At 35.4% G+C, this 18901-nt stretch overlaps 1 protein-coding gene across 1 annotated transcript; it reads left to right on the plus strand.

The window, feature by feature from the left end:
• Positions 1-544: 544 nt before the first annotated feature.
• Positions 545-18851, plus strand: LOC129799483 (zinc finger protein swm). The gene is made up of 6 exons (XM_055843391.1): positions 545-666; positions 997-1115; positions 1218-1402; positions 8239-10443; positions 17885-18013; positions 18086-18851. Exons 1-6 carry the CDS (start codon positions 608-610, stop codon positions 18251-18253), a joined length of 2865 nt encoding a protein of 954 aa, XP_055699366.1. The 5' UTR covers positions 545-607; the 3' UTR covers positions 18254-18851.
• The last annotated feature ends 50 nt before the right edge of the window (positions 18852-18901 follow it).

The raw sequence follows: 18901 nt of genomic DNA on the forward strand, positions 1-18901 counted from the left end.
ATAAAAAGCCATGGTTCAAGGGACAAAAGTTAAGTGCAGGAAAAATTAAAGTATTTAACCGCATTAGGAGTAACCATACATATAGTAAAAAGTTCTTGAAATTAATGAAACGTATTGAAAATGAAAATTGCGAGAAATGTAATGAACCAGAAGATGCGGAACATATAATAATTAAGTGCAGGGAGCATCATACAGAAAGAATTAAGTACGAGTTTTCTAAAATACAAAACTATAAAACAATTTGCAAAAATACTTCAGTTAAAAATATCAGTGAAATAACAAAATTCTTAAAAACAGTGAAGAAAGATATTTAAAATAGTATACTATAAAAAAAAAAAAAAAAAAATAAATAAATAAATAAATAAATAAAAATAGATAAAAAAAAAAAGTTATAAATAAAATGACCGTTAAAAAAAAAAAAAATATAAAACACAAATTTAAACCAGAAGTGAAGTGAAAAGTGAAAGACGCAAACTTCAGGCTGTGTGGATGTTGACAGAACGTCCGGCCTAAAAAATTAAAAAGAAGAAGAAGAAGAAGAAGAAGGCTGAGTAAAAGTGTTCCCTGAGAATTTCTAGAAAGTGCAGAAGATTGTGAAAGCATTGAGATGCACGTGAACAATCCTGAAGCGCTAAAAGTCTGGCTAACTGATGTTCTGCAGCCATTGTAAGTATTTGTTGAGGAAGATTATTTCCATAATTAGTGCAATATCGCAATGGCAGCGAAAGGGGCTGAAAAGTGGGCTAAAAAAATCATGTTTTTGCTGTGAAAAAGCTACCAAAATGGGAGGTAATTGGGTATTTTCGGCACCTTCGGGGAAGCTCACGGTGGTAAAAGACAACATCTATCCGGATGGGATATTGAGAATAGCTAAAAATAGACTTTTCACTTGGGGAGTCGCTCTGTGCCCTCTCTCTCTCCCAAGTTGCCCCTTTTGCTTCCTCGCATTCACGGTGTTGAGGCGTTTTGTTCAATGACGACATCCAATCATTGCAGATGTGATGCTGATCCGTCCGCCCTAGCCCGCTATGTGTTGGCACTGCTGAAGAAGGACAAACCCATCCGGGAGCTGACTCAGTGCATGCTGGAGCAGTTGGATGTATTCCTCGGAGCTGGTAAGTTTTCCACCTCCAGTGACCTTGGCAGCCTCATGCAGAGATATCCCTCCCGGATTGCCAGGAACATATCACCCCCTAATGGTTGTATTCTATTTTCAGAAACAAAACCATTCTTAGACAAACTAATTGCCGTGATTAAATCCGAAGAGTACATCAAGGCACAATCCCCAGGAGTTAATCCTACTCCAGCAGTACCAGCTTCCCAAGCCATTGCTCCCGCGCCACCATCATTAGATCCCATCAAACCAGTCAAAGGACCCCGAGAATGCACCCCACCACTTGATGTAAGTCCAACTTTTCATTTCCCGCTCAATTACCGGTTACGCTTCCTCCTGTGACGTAATTCTTGTGATAAGATATTACTAGCAGAATTTGCCAGACGACCAACAAACCATGAAATTACTCTTGGTTACTCTGATATCACGATTTTTATTTCTCTACGGAAAATCAGTTTTCTTAAACTTTCAAAAGCCTAAATTAAAAATAAAAGGCAATAATAAATTTGCTTAAATGATATCCTTCAAATGCTACACAAATATTTAAACTTAAAACCGATAATAAAAATAAAACACATTATATAAAACGTAAAGTTCACGCATTTAAAACATTTTCACACTTTATATTGAAGATTTTTATCAGAGAACACGAGCCCTAAAAACCCATTTTAAAAATTTTATTTTTAAAAATATATTCACTTAAAATATTGACTGTGTGCAATATTTGCTAATATAGGTCACGGTTTTTTTTTTTTTTTATCTCAGAATTGTAACATCCAATTTTAAAAATTTACTAATAGCATTTCTTATTTTTTTTTTTAAATAAAAGATGTTTTATTTGGTAAATATAAGTAGATTTCCTTGTAACTGCATTTGTTGTAAACGCGACGCAACGCCGTTTGTAACTAATACATATAAAAACAAATGCAGACGGCCTACATGCTGATCTCAACGCTATTTTCTAAAAAAAAATCTAAAATCTAAAATGAGTGGATTGATAAACTAAAAGCTAAAAGGAATTACCTTTTAGATATTTGAAGTTAAGGGCCTTGACAGACGTGAGGATTAGCCGAGAGACGGCTTAGCGTAATTATATTCAAAATAATTGTTAACCCTTTAACTCTTTCGCGTCCATAGGGTCATATATGACCCGGGGAAAAAAGTTTCTTTTTGGCTATTTACATTAATTGAAATCTAACTGGAGTCTTGAGAAAATGAGCCAAGAATCTTACATCCTTCTATTATGATGTCGTGCACGAACAGATAGATTTCAATTAATGTAAATATCAAAAAAAACTTTTTTCCCCGAGTCATGACATTACCCTATGGACGCGAAAGAGTTAAGGACAATTGGAGCACCGGTTTCCCATAAAGAAAATAATTTTTCCTGACTACCTAAAATTATTTTTTTCCTTATGTTTGTACGTTTTTGCAAAGTAGAAGGTTGAACGAATCTAGGATATTTTTTGCAAGTCTCCAGCTATTTGCTATATAGTAAATTTTTAAGCTCAAAAATGGCGAATTTTTAAATTCTCATAATGAAAATTAATTTTAATTATTTTTATACTTCCAATTTTTTTTTAAGCATGACCGTTTTGGAAAAAGAAACTACAATACTCAAACATAATACTTTTCATTAGAGTGAAAATTATTATGCATTGGTATTGTCAGAAAAATTACTTAAATTTTTGGGCTATTTTTGTCCCTATAGTTCATAGAAGCACAAAATACACCGAAAAGTCTCTGTTGGATTTTCTAAGGTTAGATATAAGATCTTTTACCGATTTTGTTTATCCGTCTCATTTTTATTGCTGATTTTCGGTCCGCGAAAACTGTCTCGTCGTTAAAGGGTTAAAGTGCATTTCCATCATTTTCCACTAAGTCGTCTCTCGGCTTAAGTCGTAAGCGTGTCTAGGGCATAACCTGTGAAGCAGCATAGTTCGGTGTTTTTTTTATTATGATTTCATTTAGTCTCTCGGATTATCTTTAAATCTATAAGGAATATTTGATTCTGTTTACCCAAATTTAAGATCAGTTTCTTCTTTTAATGAGCTCTTAATCAATTTCATTTAACAATTCTCGAGTTTTGCAAAAAAAAAAGTAACAAGTAAAAAAATTCAAAAAATGATACTTTCCATGATAAAACAGACTGGGGAATTCAATTTCTATCATTGTCCAAACTCCGACTGTAGAAGAGCTCAGCCTTGAGGAAGAATCCTTCCTGAATTGCTCAGGAAGTCTCCTTGCTCTTTTGCGTAGCTCAGGGAGCTGTACTTGAACAGTTGCCGGATGATTTATTCCCCTGGCGTCCGTTTATAAAGCCTCTAATGCTAAGGTTAAAGATCCGCATAGAATTAGGTCTCAAATAGACTCAGGCCGATCTTCAAGAATATTTAGCGTGTAAAATTTTTAGTAAAACTTTATCCTAACTAGCCATATACTGAGGGATTAGAATCACCGATTAGGGGTTCTTTGCATAAATTTCTTTTGCCTAATTCTTAACTCAGCAAATTTTAGAGGCTAAATATTCTCGAAGATCAACCTGAGTCTATTTGAGCCCTTAGGGCCTGCACAGACCAGAGGATTAGCCGAGAGTCGGCTTAGCGTAATTATATTCCACATAATGGTTAAACTTCATTTCAATCATTTTTCGCTAATTTGTCTCTCGCATTAAGTCGTAAGTGTGTCGAGGGCATTAGACACACTTACGACTTAAGCTCAGAGACAGCTTAACGTTATTACAATCAAAATAATAGCCGTACTCACTAGCCGTACTCACTATGGCGTTGTTATCTCGTAATCTCCGTAATCTGTTATCTTGTTATAATTTTTCATTTATAAAATACATTACGAGAACATAACGAGATAACGAGATAACGATATTACAAGATAACAGCGCCATAGTGAGTACGGCTACTATGGCGCTGTTATCTTGTAATATCGTTATCTCGTTATCTCGTTATGTTCTCGTAATGTATTTTATAAAGGAAAAATTATAACAAGATAACAGATTACGGAGATTACGAGATAACAACGCCATAGTGAGTACGGCTAATGATTTGACTAAATTCCTGTCACTTTCTCAAACCGTTTCTCGAAGTAAGCAGAGAGACGGAAGAATCAGAAACTGATGGAAATGTAATCTAATCATTATTTTGAATTAAATTAAACCGTCTCTTGGCTTAAGTCGTAAGTGTGTTTGGGGCATAAGGGAGGCTCCATAGATTTAGACTCAAGTTGATCCTCGAGAATATTCCACTTGTAAATTTTGGCAGTACACTCGACTCTTCGTTATCCGGCTGACGTGGGGACAAAATTACATTTTGATTTTTTGAATCTGGTCAACGTTTTTTATATTTTCTGCTGTGGGAATTTGTTTTCTGTCGAAAAACAACAGAATTTTCTTTGTGGTGTGTTTATGTTTCATTTTGTAGCACGATTGTGTGTCAAAAACTTTGATAAACTGAAAATAACACATTAATTCACTCTGGACAAACTGCATGTTTCGTAAAAAATCGTTTTGAATACATCAACCACCAGCGTTTGGCAGCTGTCACCCGGATAATGAAGTGCCGGATAACGAAGAGCCGTGTGTAATGGATTAGGTGAATGAAATTTATACAAAGGACTTATAATATTGATAGTCCTAACCCCTCAGTGTAGAACAGCTTGGAATAAATCTTTACTGAGAGTGTATTTAGGACCTAAGGCGTTTAACGCCAGTTGTAGTTGGCAACTGGAATGTTGTCTCGAGGAATCTGAATTTATCGTTCCTATGGTTACTAGCCCTTCTGATTCGGTTGTAGTTCACCTCGTTCCTCAACTATCTAATTCCGCCCAAATGAGAGCAGTTGAAAATCTTTGGCCTAGTAAAGGGATAAATTGACGAAATATTAGAAATATTGAATGTGGAACTTATTGGAAAAAAAATTATAAATTGTTTTTTGAGGAAATTTTGTTGTTCGATCCATTTCTTCTCCGATTTTAACCTTTTAAAGACGAAAGTCAAAAATTTGAGGTCAGAAAAAATATTTTTTCTGACTTCTTAAGAGCAAAACGTAACTTTAGAAGGCCGTAGGAAAAACTTTTTTTTTTGGGGGGCACCGGTATCCCTATAGTCCTTAAAAGGTTAACGATCTTGACGGATTTAGAGACAAGGGATACTAAAACTTTTGAGAAATGAGTTGATATGATCGTAAGCGTCTCGAAACCTTTTTTTTTTTGGAAACGTTATTTTTCAAAAATTCGTCAAAAATTCAATGATATACAGTAGACTCTCGCAAATTCGGCTCTTTTAAGATCGGGCTACTTTTTAATTCGGGCAGCGGTTACATTTGAAAAAAGTTTGTTGTCATTTTTCAAGTTTGATTATGATTATCAAATGAATCAAATATGCTCAAATTTAGCATGGTTTGTCTTAGTTTTGATGTGATTTTGCATTATTGAGGGATTTTCATGCAATTTACGATATATATCAGTGTGTAAACTCAATATCTATATGCACATGTCGCCCGAATTTCTGTCTAATTCGACTGACATTTCGGTCCTATATGCCCGAATTTGAGAGAGTCTACTGTACCAATTTTGATTACTTAACCCCCTAACGGTGTTTCCTTTAATATGCGAAAAAAAGTTCTAAAACAATTTTTTTCTAGGATAATTATGATCCAATAAAGTCGAAAAAAAACCATCCATTTTTCATTATCTTTTTTAGTTTAGGCGCTAGGTGAGAAAATATAAAAAATTTTTGAAACTCTGCTTCTAAAATTCACATTTTTAGTTTTTTCAATTTTTTTAAATAAAATACACAAAGTAGAATGACATATCTTTCAGTAAAAAATAAATTTATTTTAGTCAGATAACTTTAAACCGGTATTTTTATGGAAATTGGAAATGAGTTTTTTTTGCACAAATATTTTTTGTTGCTTTTTCTCTGACCTGTCACACAAAACTGGGAATAGCAACAAAACGAAGAGTCAAAATGAGTTCAAACTTTTAAGAGAAATGGTTATAAGACTATTACCGAGGACACTATAGCACTTTTAAATAAATAAAACCTTTATTGTCGCTGTAAATGTGATTTTTGTGAAGACCGCCTGGAGACGGTCTTACCCGTTAGAGGGTTAATAGAAATGCATTAACAAACAGTACTTTTTGGCCAGAGTTCTTCAATAAATGGTTAGAATATTAAAAAAAAATACCTTAATAAAAGAAATTAAAGTTTTATTCTGAAAAAATAGCAAAATGTTTTCAAATTTCCCGCGTCGCAACATAATATACATTCAGGCGTATTTCAAAAATGATTTCATAAATTGACTCCCATTGGTAGGCAAATTTACATAATTGTATGTGCATAATTCCGTCAGGTGCATATTGCCGAAGTACTTAATGCCGGGACTGTGTGTACAACACAATTTAAATTCAAATTATACCTAAAATTTAACGGTTGTGTTAATACATCTTAACTCTTTCCGAACCACAACATATCCAGCGAACGAATTTCAGTAAAACTCACTTTATTGTAACTCTTAGTGGTCATATATGACACTTTTACAGAGAAAGAATTTTTTCCTCCCCTGGGAAATTGGAAAACTCATGGGTACTCTCGTCCCCAAAAGAACGAAAAGGATACAAACTTCCATTTTTCCAAAGCCAATAGGGTAAGTGTGCCAAATTTCGGCATAGTTGCATGCAAGCGCCAAAGTCTCAAGTTTCAAATGTAATATCTTTAATAGAAATTGATTTTTTTTTAATTCTTTCTTCTGAAAGAGTGTTGCTTAGAACCTTGTAGACAGTTTACCGTCTTTATTTACTCTAAAATCATTCTTAATACATTTTAAAATGAATAAAAATGTAGACATAGCTTTGGTGCCCTAGTTCGGCCACCTTCACTCTCATAGTTCCTTGCCCTTCGGGAATTCTTCTAATATCTTTTTCACGTCATCTCGTTTGCCGAAGCTACATTTTTTGTTATTCTTTTTCATTGTATAATCTCTACAGTATGTAAAAACTAAAAATTCATGGAAATTCGAGGAACAAAAAAGGTGGCCGAAATTGCAAGCTGGCCGGAATTTGGTACACTTACCCTATTATCGATTTTGTAAACTATTTGTGCGTGTCAAAGGACTCCTGTACGATGTTGATAACGAAAATAAGGTGAATTATTGACCAGTATCTTGTGGGATGTCCAGGAAGTGCTAAAAAAGACACCCAGCTCCTGCTTGTAAACATATTCCTCATAATATTTTACACATAACACTTTAAAACACATTTCTTTCAACACGATGTTATTGTAGACACATTAAGCTTTCTCAAAAGCATAAAAGACACTTGCTGGACAATCAGAATTCACCAAAAACAGGAAGAATAGGAAAAACTTCCCCGAAAGCCATCTCCCGCACTGTCAAATGTCAAAATTATCGGCCATATTGGCAAAAATGTCGCTCCCGCTTGGAATTTTCTTACAAAGTTGGTGTCAAAAAGCAAATGTCGGGCATTGGCGGAATAACCTTACATTTGACTTCTAGATTTTTGGGGATGACAGTACCCATAAAGTTTGAACAAGTTTTTTGAAAATTTAAGAAAGAATTGATTTTCGAATTTATGCAATCTGTAATTGTTAGTTATCATACTTATTGGCCCCGACAGGTTTTTCCTTATTCTGGTTTGGAAATATCAAAAAAGTCACAATATCTGCAAGGAAGCAGAAAATCGAAAATTCACGATTTTTGACCAAGAATATCTAAGCTCAGGAGTTAATTGGGATCCTACAAAAAAATATCCTAGATTTGAACATCCTTATAGTTTGTAATTATCCAGAAGAATCGGATTTTTATCGATTCTAGATAGTCTAAAAAATTCTTGTTTCCATGGGTACCCAGTGTCCCAAAGGAGACGAAAGAGTTAAAAACAAAATGAATTCATTAACTATTCGAAGATTACATACATAATTTTAATTAATTTATTTACTTGTCCGAAGTTACACTCAAAGTGTCCGAAATTTGGCACACTTACCCTAAATCTTTTTTTTTTTTTAAGAAAATTGTATTTTCTAAAATTAATTGATTAGCACAAGGCCAATTAAAGTTTATTTTATTTTGACTTGTCCATTTTTTATCCATTAGAATAAGGCCAAAGAGACTGCAGGAGACAAATTGAGCGAAAGTGATATATCTCCAGTACAAATATCATCTGTATCTGATGGTAATATGTCAACACCATCGGGCACTGGAGGTGGTCAGGAACCGCCGCCGCCCAAGTTTGTGCCATCAGTGGACCTGGTGCCGCAGAAGGATGTTGTTGTGCCACCATCCAACAAAGATACCCGTCGTCGACGTGCATCAATGCGATCTCGTTCACGATCACGTTCACGTTCCTTCGAGCGCAACAGAAAATCCCGATCGCGTGATAGGCGTCTGGCGGAGCGAGAAAAGATTGGGCGTCAGTATAGAAAGTCACCGTTGTCACGTAGATATGATCGTCGTGAGAGATCACCAAAACCATATGGGGGCGGTAGAATTCGCAATCGAAGTCACTCACAGTCACGCAGTCGATCAGCTTCACCCAGAAAGATATCCCGATCGATGTCACCGAATGCCACGGGCGATGGAGCTGAGATACGTGGTGGTGGCGGCGGCGGCGTAGGTGGAGGAGGACCATCGAGTAAACGACAGAGATGTAGGGATTTTGATGAGAAGGGATACTGTATGCGTGGTGAAACATGTCCCTGGGATCATGGGGTGGACCCCGTTGTTCTGGAGGATATCAATAATCCCCTGATAATTGCTCAATCATCTGGACCGCATATGCGTGGAGTGAGTAGTGAATACAATCCTGATGCTCCGGATATGTGGACACGTGGTGGTAGTTTTATGGGTGGAGGACCCCGTTCGGGTGGACCACATCGTGGTGGTTTAGCCGGTACTGGAACATATCCACGGGTTCCGGGTGCCAATTTTAGACCTGGTGCTGGCTTTGCATTCCCCCTGAATCCATCTGTGACAACACCACTGCAACGTGAACTGATATCCGTACCTGTTGTTGATGCCAATGGACCAGGAGGGGATATATCGGCTCAGGTGAAGCGTCGTTTTGAGCCTGAAGATACAGTGGCCATTGCTGAGGGTCCGGCCAAGAGGAAACCAATTGGGAGTCGTCTTGGGCCGAGAATGGGAGGTGGTGGAATGGCTGGTGGCGGTGGTGGTGGTGGTGGTCCTGGACCAAAGACCAATTGTTCCTTGGAAATTCGCAAAGTGCCAAGAGGTCTCAATTCCATTGCCCACTTGAACAATCATTTCTCAAAATTCGGCAAAATTGTCAACATTCAGATATCCTATGATGGTGATCCCGAAGCTGCTATTGTCACCTTCTCAGAGCACTTTGAGGCCAATGTGGCATACCGGAGTACCGAGGCTGTTCTCAATAATCGCTTCATTAAGGTGTTTTGGCATGTTGCGGGCAACAATAGTGGCAATCAGGATCAACATGGGAAGGATGAGCAGCACAATATGCAGCAGAATCAGCGTAAGCCATTCCCACCCAATCAGTATCAAGTTAACAATCTGCCCGCAAATCCCGTACCCGCAGCCGATCCTAGTCAAAATGCTCATTCGCAAATACCTGGTGGTGGACCACCAGTGGCATCTACATCATCCGGGGTCAGTGTCACTACAACAGTGACACCCCAGACGGCAGGTGTGCCAACAAGTGCAGCAAATGCTGCTGTGACAGCGGCTCAATTGCGCCTAAAGACAAATCGTCTTACGCGCAATACAGCCGAATTGATGAGAAAGAAGCAGGAGGAGAAAGTGAAGGCGGCCGTTCAACTGGCACATGGTTTGCACAAGAGAAAGCACGAGCTGCTGCAAGAGTCACTGAAGCAGATGCGTTCGGCCCTTGAGTTGATGGATCGTGTGGATAGTTCAGATCCACAGCGTCCGCGTATGATGGCATCCGTGAAGGATTTGCAGGATACCATTGAGAAGTTGCGTGAGGAGATAGCAGCGGAACAAGCTAAAATTGCCAGTCAAACACAAAATGTTCCACCAGGACGAAAGTCCAAGGAGCAGCAGCAGAAGGAGTTGCTTGATGTCGAATTAGAGCTTATTGCCCAGCAACAGGAGGGTCAAGACACCACGGCCATTCAGAAGAAATTGCTTGAGATGCAGAGGACGTATCGTGTGGCACCGGCGAGGGCACATTTTCCAGCTAGGGCACCTCGTGTACGACCTGCTCCGCCCGGATCTACGAGTGTTGATCGTCGTCCAACCACGCTCTACATCACAGGATTCCAAGCTGAAGACAACGATGCCATTCTTGGACATTTTAAGGTAACACTAATTTTGAGAAATTTTCAAAAAAAAAAGAATTATCATTTTGACATGTCGTCAGTTAAATCAGCATTTGTCGTAACTTCATTTTTGCGATTTTGTGATATTATACATATTTGAAATCAGCTTAATTTTGTTTATTAAACGCACTCGAGAAAAGGAAAATTTTATAAGCCTAATAATTAATAAAGTGGCTTTAATTAAGAAAAATTTATCAGAATTTGTCGTAACTTCCATTTTTGGGGAAGTTACGACAAATTTCCATACAAAATTTGCAATAATCAGCATTTGCCGTAACTTTTTTAGCTCGCTTGCGTGGATTGTAATTTGCAGCAAAAAAGTAATATTTCTCAATAAAACGTTCACAAACTCATCCAAATATCCAAAGACAATGTGAATAATGCAACATTAAATCATTTTAATTCAATATTTGCGAGAAAAAAAGTGATAAAAAATCCCTACCCATCTGTCATTAATTCAAAACAAAACAAACGACGTGGCGCACAAAATTTATTCAATAAAAGTTACGAAATAAAAGCTTTTAATGACAGGGATAACAGTTTAATTGACTAACTTAGTCCAATCAAGGCACTTATTATCACTAAAATAATTCAAATTGATATTATGCATTTTAGAAAATTGTCGGAACTTCCAGAAATCTCCATACATTGGAAGTTACGGCTTTATAAACGATGGAAGTTACGATAAAATATTATTGTGTTTCTCCTAACTTCTCAATATTTCAGCTTTAAAATCATTTTATAAAGATTTTCTCGAGTTAACTTAAAGCTTTGCTATATATCCTATATAGTGGTATCGGTTGGGTCATTGTTTACAAGTGTAATCTTCGAACTTTTCGATAGAGGCGCTAGTATCTCTGCTTCGGCCCGCTGGGCATTTTCTTCTCTCTCCTACCTCAGTTGGCTTTCAGCAGCCCAGCGAGTTGAATTGTTAGGAATTTTAAAAGTGAAAAGCGTGAAACGGATTAAAAATGCAGTCTCTACACACTAAAAAAAAATTATGTCCATATTGAAGAGTTTCTTCTACACAAGTGTAAGCAATTTGCTTCAATATGGACATATTAGGTGAGATTCTTAACAATCTCACCTACTATAATCCTAACAAAATTTCATGTCGTCCGATCGACCTCAAATTTGGCCAAAATGTGTTTCAGCACTTCCTGATCACGAATATATATGTGGCTAATTTACGTTCCCGGCCGGCCGGCCGGCCGCTCTTTGGAGCTTAATAGCTCCTAAACTAAAAAAGATATCGACTTGCGGTTTTCGGCAAAGGTTATATATCGGGTGAAAATTGCAACTTGGTGCATAGACCCCCCACCCCCCACCCCTCCTTCCGCCATTTTGAAGACCCCCCTTTTTTGTTTTCTCAATAGCTCCGCCCCTATGGCATTCAGCGGACTCAAATTTTAGTATGTTATAGTTGGGCCTTAGAGCTTTCCATCAATACCAAACTTAAGGTCCCCCGACCCCCCTGACCCGAGCTATAAGGGTCCAAAAAAAATTTCCTAAAATGGCCATAACTCCGGTTCTAATTGTCAGAATTTAAAAAGTGAGGGCTTTTTGGAAAGCTCTCGAGAAATGCCACTTCTCCTTCTAACATCGCAAGTTCATAAAACCACCGATAGGGGCGCTTTTTTTAAAAAGAAAATTTTTAAATCTTAAAAGTTAAATAACTCAAAAATTCCATTGTGCATCGGGCTGAAATTTTAGTATGTTGTAGCCGTTGATTATACCTATCAAACAAAAAAAACCTTAAGTCGATCCATAACCCCTGACCCGAGCTATAAGGGGTCAAAGTTCGAATATTGACCGGCCTCTATCTCCGGTTCTAATTAACATAGCGACCTAAATTTTACCTTTTTGGTTTCGTCTCGATGAGCACTTTCAGATGGAAGTTCAAAAAGTCACCACAGGTGGCGCTGTGATAGCGTCAAAATTCATCGAAATTCAAAGTCACTTTTCTCAAAAACGGCATTGTGCAAGTTAATGAAATTTTAGTATGTTGTAGTCCAGTCTAGGACGTTTCCAAAATGGTGCGTATGTGCGCTGTGGTTTCAATAGAACCGGAGATATGAGGGGTCAAAGTTCACGAAATTCAAAAAATCATATCTCCGGTTCTATGTGACCGATTTTGATGAATGAGGGCTTAAACGAAAGATCTCACCAAATGCTACAACTTTCTAGAATATTTGAACTTCGTGGGACCAACACCAGGGGCACCACAGTCGAAAAACCAATTTCAATATCACATAACCTCAATTATCTCGACTGTCGCTGAACCGATTGTGATGATTACTTTAACATAATTGTAGAGCACATTTGTCTCTACATTTCGTCCATACATCATTTTCCGCTCAGACTACGCTATCACTCAGATTTTGCCGGTTAAGTGTGAAAAAATTGATTTTTCCCATAATAACGCTTTGAAATCACTCAGATGCCAATTTGACTGCCTCTACTCCACCAAGACACTTAAAATAGGGGTTTAAATGGAAAGTCCCGCAAAATACAACAATTCTTTGATTTAGTTGAAGTTCAACAAATGAACACTTGGGGCACTCTGGATGAAAAAACGAGTTAAGAAACAAAAAACCTCGCTTATCTTGGCTTCTGATTAATCGATGAGATCAAGTTCTACAGCAAAATTATAGAGAACATTCTGGTCTACATTTCACCCATATAACACTTTTCTGTCAGTTCATCCAAATCCTTGACATTTTGGTTCAAATACAAAACTTGTATAATTTCACGAATTTGATTCAAGATAACTGAATGGCGTCTCCCTACTTCAGCATCAAATCGAATTTGCATGCACTCCGAGTTAGCTCACGTTAAGAATCTCACCTACATAAGCCGGTTAGGATTATCTGTCCCTTTTTTCTAGTGTGTAGAGGTCATTATCAATCACACATTGTGAGAAATTTACATAAAATTCAAGTAGCATATTTTTTACGCAAATCGACAGTAGATCAAATGTAATTTATTTCAAAATGTAAAATGACATTAGGACACCAATATGGTGTCTACATACTAGACAAAATTATGTCCATATTGAAGCAAATTCCCTACGTCTGTGTAGAAAAAACTCTTCAATATAGACATAATTTTTTCTCGTGTGTAGAGGCAATAGGCTAATTTGTTTTTATTCAAAAATCAAGAAAGAACTATAAAAAAATAAAATCCTATATTACTATGGTAAATTAAGCTAATTCAAAACCTGCTCCAAATGGAAATTTTTCGCTACTCCAAATGGAAACGTCATTCTTTTCATGATAAATACAGTACTAAATTATTATATTTATATATTTTCTATACCACAGTTTCATTATTTAGTTAATTTTGCTCCAAATAAAGCGAAAACCTATTCACCTTCACAAATTTTAATTTGTTAATTTCTCAGAAAAATTAAAAATGTACCTTTTCACCATCGGCCATGTTTTCAATGAAAAACACAATGAGGTGACTGTTGTTTATTTGTTTTGTTTAACATTTATTTCATATTTCTGGCTAATTTTAGTTTAATTAAGTGCTAATGTTTATTGTTAACGTTACGTGAAGTTTTCAAATGAAATAATTACCTTATTTCGTGAACAAAAAGGGTTTTTCTGCCGGAAAACCCCGGAAATATGATTTTTTGGAGATATTTTCTTATTGTTTCAGATGGGAAAGGGGAAAAGACCAGGAATAAGAATAAATCCTGCACTCAAGAGCAACTCAACAAGGTTTTGGAAACCTTTCGTCGCGGTTTCACTTACACAGTTTGTCTCCAATTAGAAACTTTCCCTTGTCTCCATTTGGATTAATTTGTTTCCAATAGAAGCATTTTACACTCGCGTATTTTTCTTGTATTTAAGAAGTTTTCAAATTATATCTAAAGAATTTTCACTAAACAGTAACACTCTAGAAGAGTCAAGGAGCAAATTTATGTAATTCTCTTCAGAAAAAAAAGATGAACTTAATGTGTTGAATCTTCTGTCAAACTGAAAGCGTCTGGAAATGGTTTTGAATTAGGACATTTACCCTGTAACATAGAGGTTGCTTAAAAAATTTCCATAATTTAAAATTTCGTTTTTACGCTAAGTTTATTTTCATTTAATTTAGTTAAAAAAGGGTATAATGGGCTAATTTGGATTCGGACCTAAATTGAAATTTTGATATTTCCTCCCAATTTCAGATAGGCAAGAAATACAAGTTCTGTATGCAAGAGAACTTCTGTTGTATTTTTTATTTGCCCCTTCTGAAACACTGGGCACATCACAAAATTTAGGTCCGGTTCCGAATTATCCCAATTATACTCTTATTACAGAAGCCATTGGGAATTGACGGTTTAGGGTGCAATTTTCAAAATGTAAAAATTTAAAAATCGATAGTGGAATGATTAAATCTTTTGTTCAAAATGGCTTAAAAAATGGATTTTTTTTAAAGCATTTAACGAAATATGTATAGGGACTTTGAATGTTGATCTTGATATGATCTTGAAGTTTAAATGGTCTTCAGACTAGAGGTTTAGCTCGGTTCCGGAAAGTCTTTATATTCTAGGCAAAAAGCAATTGTAGTGAATTTTCCCAAAACGGCTTAGTGGAAAACTTAGTCAAATCATTATTTGGCTAACAATTACGTTAAGCCGTCTCTCAGCTTAATAGTGTCTAGTGCATAACCCACGGCAAAATATTTTAAGAGCTAATCCTGTACCTCATGTGTCGTGAAAAGGACCATGGATTGAGATCAAATTCAATAAGGAACATAATAAAATTAAAATAGTACAAGGCTTTCGTCATCCGACCTTTTAAAGACTTTTCCTTAATATAATAGAATCATATGCTCGCACTTTTAATTAAGGGTTAATGCGATCCATGCAGTAGACGTCTAAATACGCTTGAACACAAGAAATCGTTGAAAAAAAATTTTTTTAAGGACTCATGATTACACTTGTTAGTTTGCAACTTATTTTACAAAGTGAATTGCATTATCATAAGTCTGGTAAATTATTACACAGAAAAAAATACTTCGTAAAATTGTTCGTAAATGTTTGTGAATTTCAACTGAGGACCTACAAAATGCTCGTAAATACTAAAAACCGTTAAAAAATTCGTAAATGTTTGTAATTTTTCATAAACATTGTTTTTTAAATTACTAGGGTAATGTGATATAAGTTGGACATAGTGTTACAAGTTGGACAATTCGCCGATACAAGATGGACATGGCTTTTTTCTTGATAAATAAAATTTGTTTAAAGCATTAAAAATATACAAATAAAAATGAAGTACTAAATTTATCAAGAAAAATGCCCTGCCCAACTTGTACCATTGTCCAACTTGTATCAATTTACCCTAATCATTTGACGTACATTTTTTGTTCTTTTTCAGACATTATTAGTTCGTAAATGTTCGTAAAATTTTGTCATTTATTCATGAAATTTTATCAGACAAACAAAAATTAACGAGGAAATGTTTATAAAAGAACAAAAAATTTATGTCAAATGATCATGTTACTAACAGTGTTTGTGAAAAAGATACAAACTTTTACGAACTTTTTAATGGGTCATACGATTTACGAGCATTTCGTAAGTCTCCAGTAAGAATTCACAAACATTTACGAACAATTTTACGAAATATTTTTTTTTTGTATTGTGTATTTTAACAATTTGATAACAAAAACTTTCTCAAGAGCAAATCAAAAATTTAATATTTTTTAATACGAAGTTCTTAATCTTTCGATGTATTCGCCGAATTTTCCTTCGACCGATTCCTATTTGTTACGAAACGTGAATCAATTATTTAGTGAAAAATATTTTTAATCGAACGAAAACGAAATAGCATCTGAAGCATATTTTGTAGAACTTCTCTTTTCACTTTCTGAAAATTCAGTATTTTCCTCGGAATGCACGATATCCGTAAAATTTGAAAACATCTAGGAAGGATTTCCTAATATCAAGCATGACGAAAGACCATCGTTTAAGTGAATATCAATTAAAATCCTTAAAACACCAAATTCAAATTCTACTCCTCTTGTTTCTTGTTTCCTCGCTTTTTCAATGGAATAAAATTGTTGAAAATGGTCCCGGTCAAAATCCCGAAAAAAATCCGGGGAACCAAAATTCCGAAAGTAAAAGCACCGAATGGGTCAAAATCTCGAAAGCCAAAATCCTAACCCAGCAAGCACAGTTAGCTAAAATCGGCAGCATTTTCAGCATATTTTTTGCTGAAAACGCTGCCTTTTTTAGCTAACTGCTCGCTGGACAGGCATAAGCGTAAGCAATTTGCTTCAATATGTACCCAATTTTTCTAGTATGTAGGCCATTAAGGCTTCTACTCATTGCGAGAAATTTATGTCAAATTCAGGTAGCATTTCTTTTAAGCAAATTGACGATAATTTGCTAGTTTAATTTGTTTTGATTCAAAAATCGAAAAGGGACTATAAAAACAAAAAATATAAAAGATGTTATCGATTTATTTAGAATAAAATATCCTACTGTAAAATACAGGAAGATACTTAAAAAGTTTCGTTAACAGTACTTCAAAATGAACAATAATTAATTATTTATTTAATTTAAAATTTAGTTTTTACGCTAAGTTTATTTTAAACTTTTTTAAACTCTCACTCGCACCCGGCGAGCTCTTTAGTGGCCGAGAGAAATCAACTCGCACATCCTGCAGATCCAAATCCTTCTGTAAGGACTCCTTTGTAACACAAAGTACTCGTTGCAGGTAATCAAGAATCTGCGGGGTGTGCGAGTCAAATTCTCTCGGCTACTAAAGAGCTCGCGGGTGCGAATGAGATTTTCAAAAATTGGCCCTCTGAATTCTTGTTGGAGGCAGAAGAAAATTTTCTATGTTTAGTAAAATGATTCTACTCATTATCCTAAGCATAGCATATCGTCCCTTTCAGGATTTTGTCCATTCGGGATTTTGGCGTTTGGGATTTTGACTTTTCGGAATTTTGACTTTGGGATTTGGCTTTCAGAATTTGACTTACAAGATTTGCCTGGAGCCGGTTGGAGAATCATTGAACAAGGTGCATTAAAGTCAGAGAAGATCACTTATGACTTTTACACACCAAAATCGGTTTCTGTAAACATTAGAAAAATAGAACACAATGTTTATGCTGTGTTGGAAGAATCAAAAAGAACTGTCAAAATATTTTCAATAATGCCAAATATGGACATAAATTTCTCCAGTGTGTAGGGGTCATAGAGAAATTTTTCGATCAACTACTCCATGAAAAATTATGAAGTTTCTTGAATTAAATGAACACTTTGAGCAGCTAATTTGAAAAAATGCGCTTCAAATAATTCTAATTAAAATATTAAATTTTTCTATTAGAAAATTGAACATCGACTTTAGAAAAAAATAATTAAATAACTTTGTAATATGCGTAATATGTAGCTTTTTTGTGGTGTCTTTTTTTTCATAACTTAGCACTTTGGTGAGATTACGAAAAATGAATTGGACGTGAGCGTTCCCCTCCTGACTATCTCCTTCGCAACTCGTCTTCATGCTGAACAAGCAATGACTAGGGGTCGTGTTTTCAAAGAAAAACCACTCCAGGTAAGATTTACTGACTGCAATGGATTGTCTTTGAGGAGGCAAAGACTTAAAAAATAAAATGTGCAATTGCAGATCAGCTGGTCACCGAAGAAGGCAACAGAACTGGATACGCAGAAGGTGGATTCAATTGGGGCGAATGCAGATGCCATTGAGTCATCGGATATGGAAACTGTGGAGCTGAGAATTGAGGATGAAGAGGATGAGGACGCTGAATCAGAAGATCGTTCCTGGCGTCGTTGAATGTTTTATCTTTTTCCAAAAAAACAAAAAACAAACAAAAAAGAATTAAAAATTGCTTGAACCTTTCGGAAAGGGAAAAGATTGTTTAATACCAACATAAGCTAATTTTGATGGTATTGTGTACATTTTTATTTTCTTAAAAAAATAAGGAATTATCTTGCAGAATTTTCAGTTAATTTTAATTTAATTTACACTCGTAATTTCTTAATACGAATTATTTTGCTTTTGTTTTTTTATCCCCCTCAAGTTCTATTTAATTTTGATGAAATACCTTGATAAAGAAATAGCTGATGAATTGTGAATTGATTATCTTTTGAATTGTTTTGAGGATAATTGATTGTTATTTTGAGAAAATGCTAAAAACCACTATGATTTTTATTAAAATTTTTAAATAGCATTTTTCTAAGAAAATATGAAAAGAAAAATGAAAAAAAATATCCTATTAAAAATAATAATGAATTTCAAAAAAAAAAAGAAAGAAAAAATAAAGACACCGAAGAAAATAAATAAAATTAGTAAAAAGAAAAAGGAGAAGAAAATAAAAAGAATTCAAGAAGTCGATAAAATAAACAAGTCGTAACAATTGAGATTTAAAAAATGTGTTTTATTTGCAAAAAAAAAAGAAATAAATCTGAAAAATAGCGAAAA

This window comes from Phlebotomus papatasi, chromosome 1 (genome assembly GCF_024763615.1).
Source record: "Phlebotomus papatasi isolate M1 chromosome 1, Ppap_2.1, whole genome shotgun sequence".
In the NCBI taxonomy this organism is placed as follows: Eukaryota; Metazoa; Arthropoda; class Insecta; order Diptera; family Psychodidae; genus Phlebotomus; species Phlebotomus papatasi.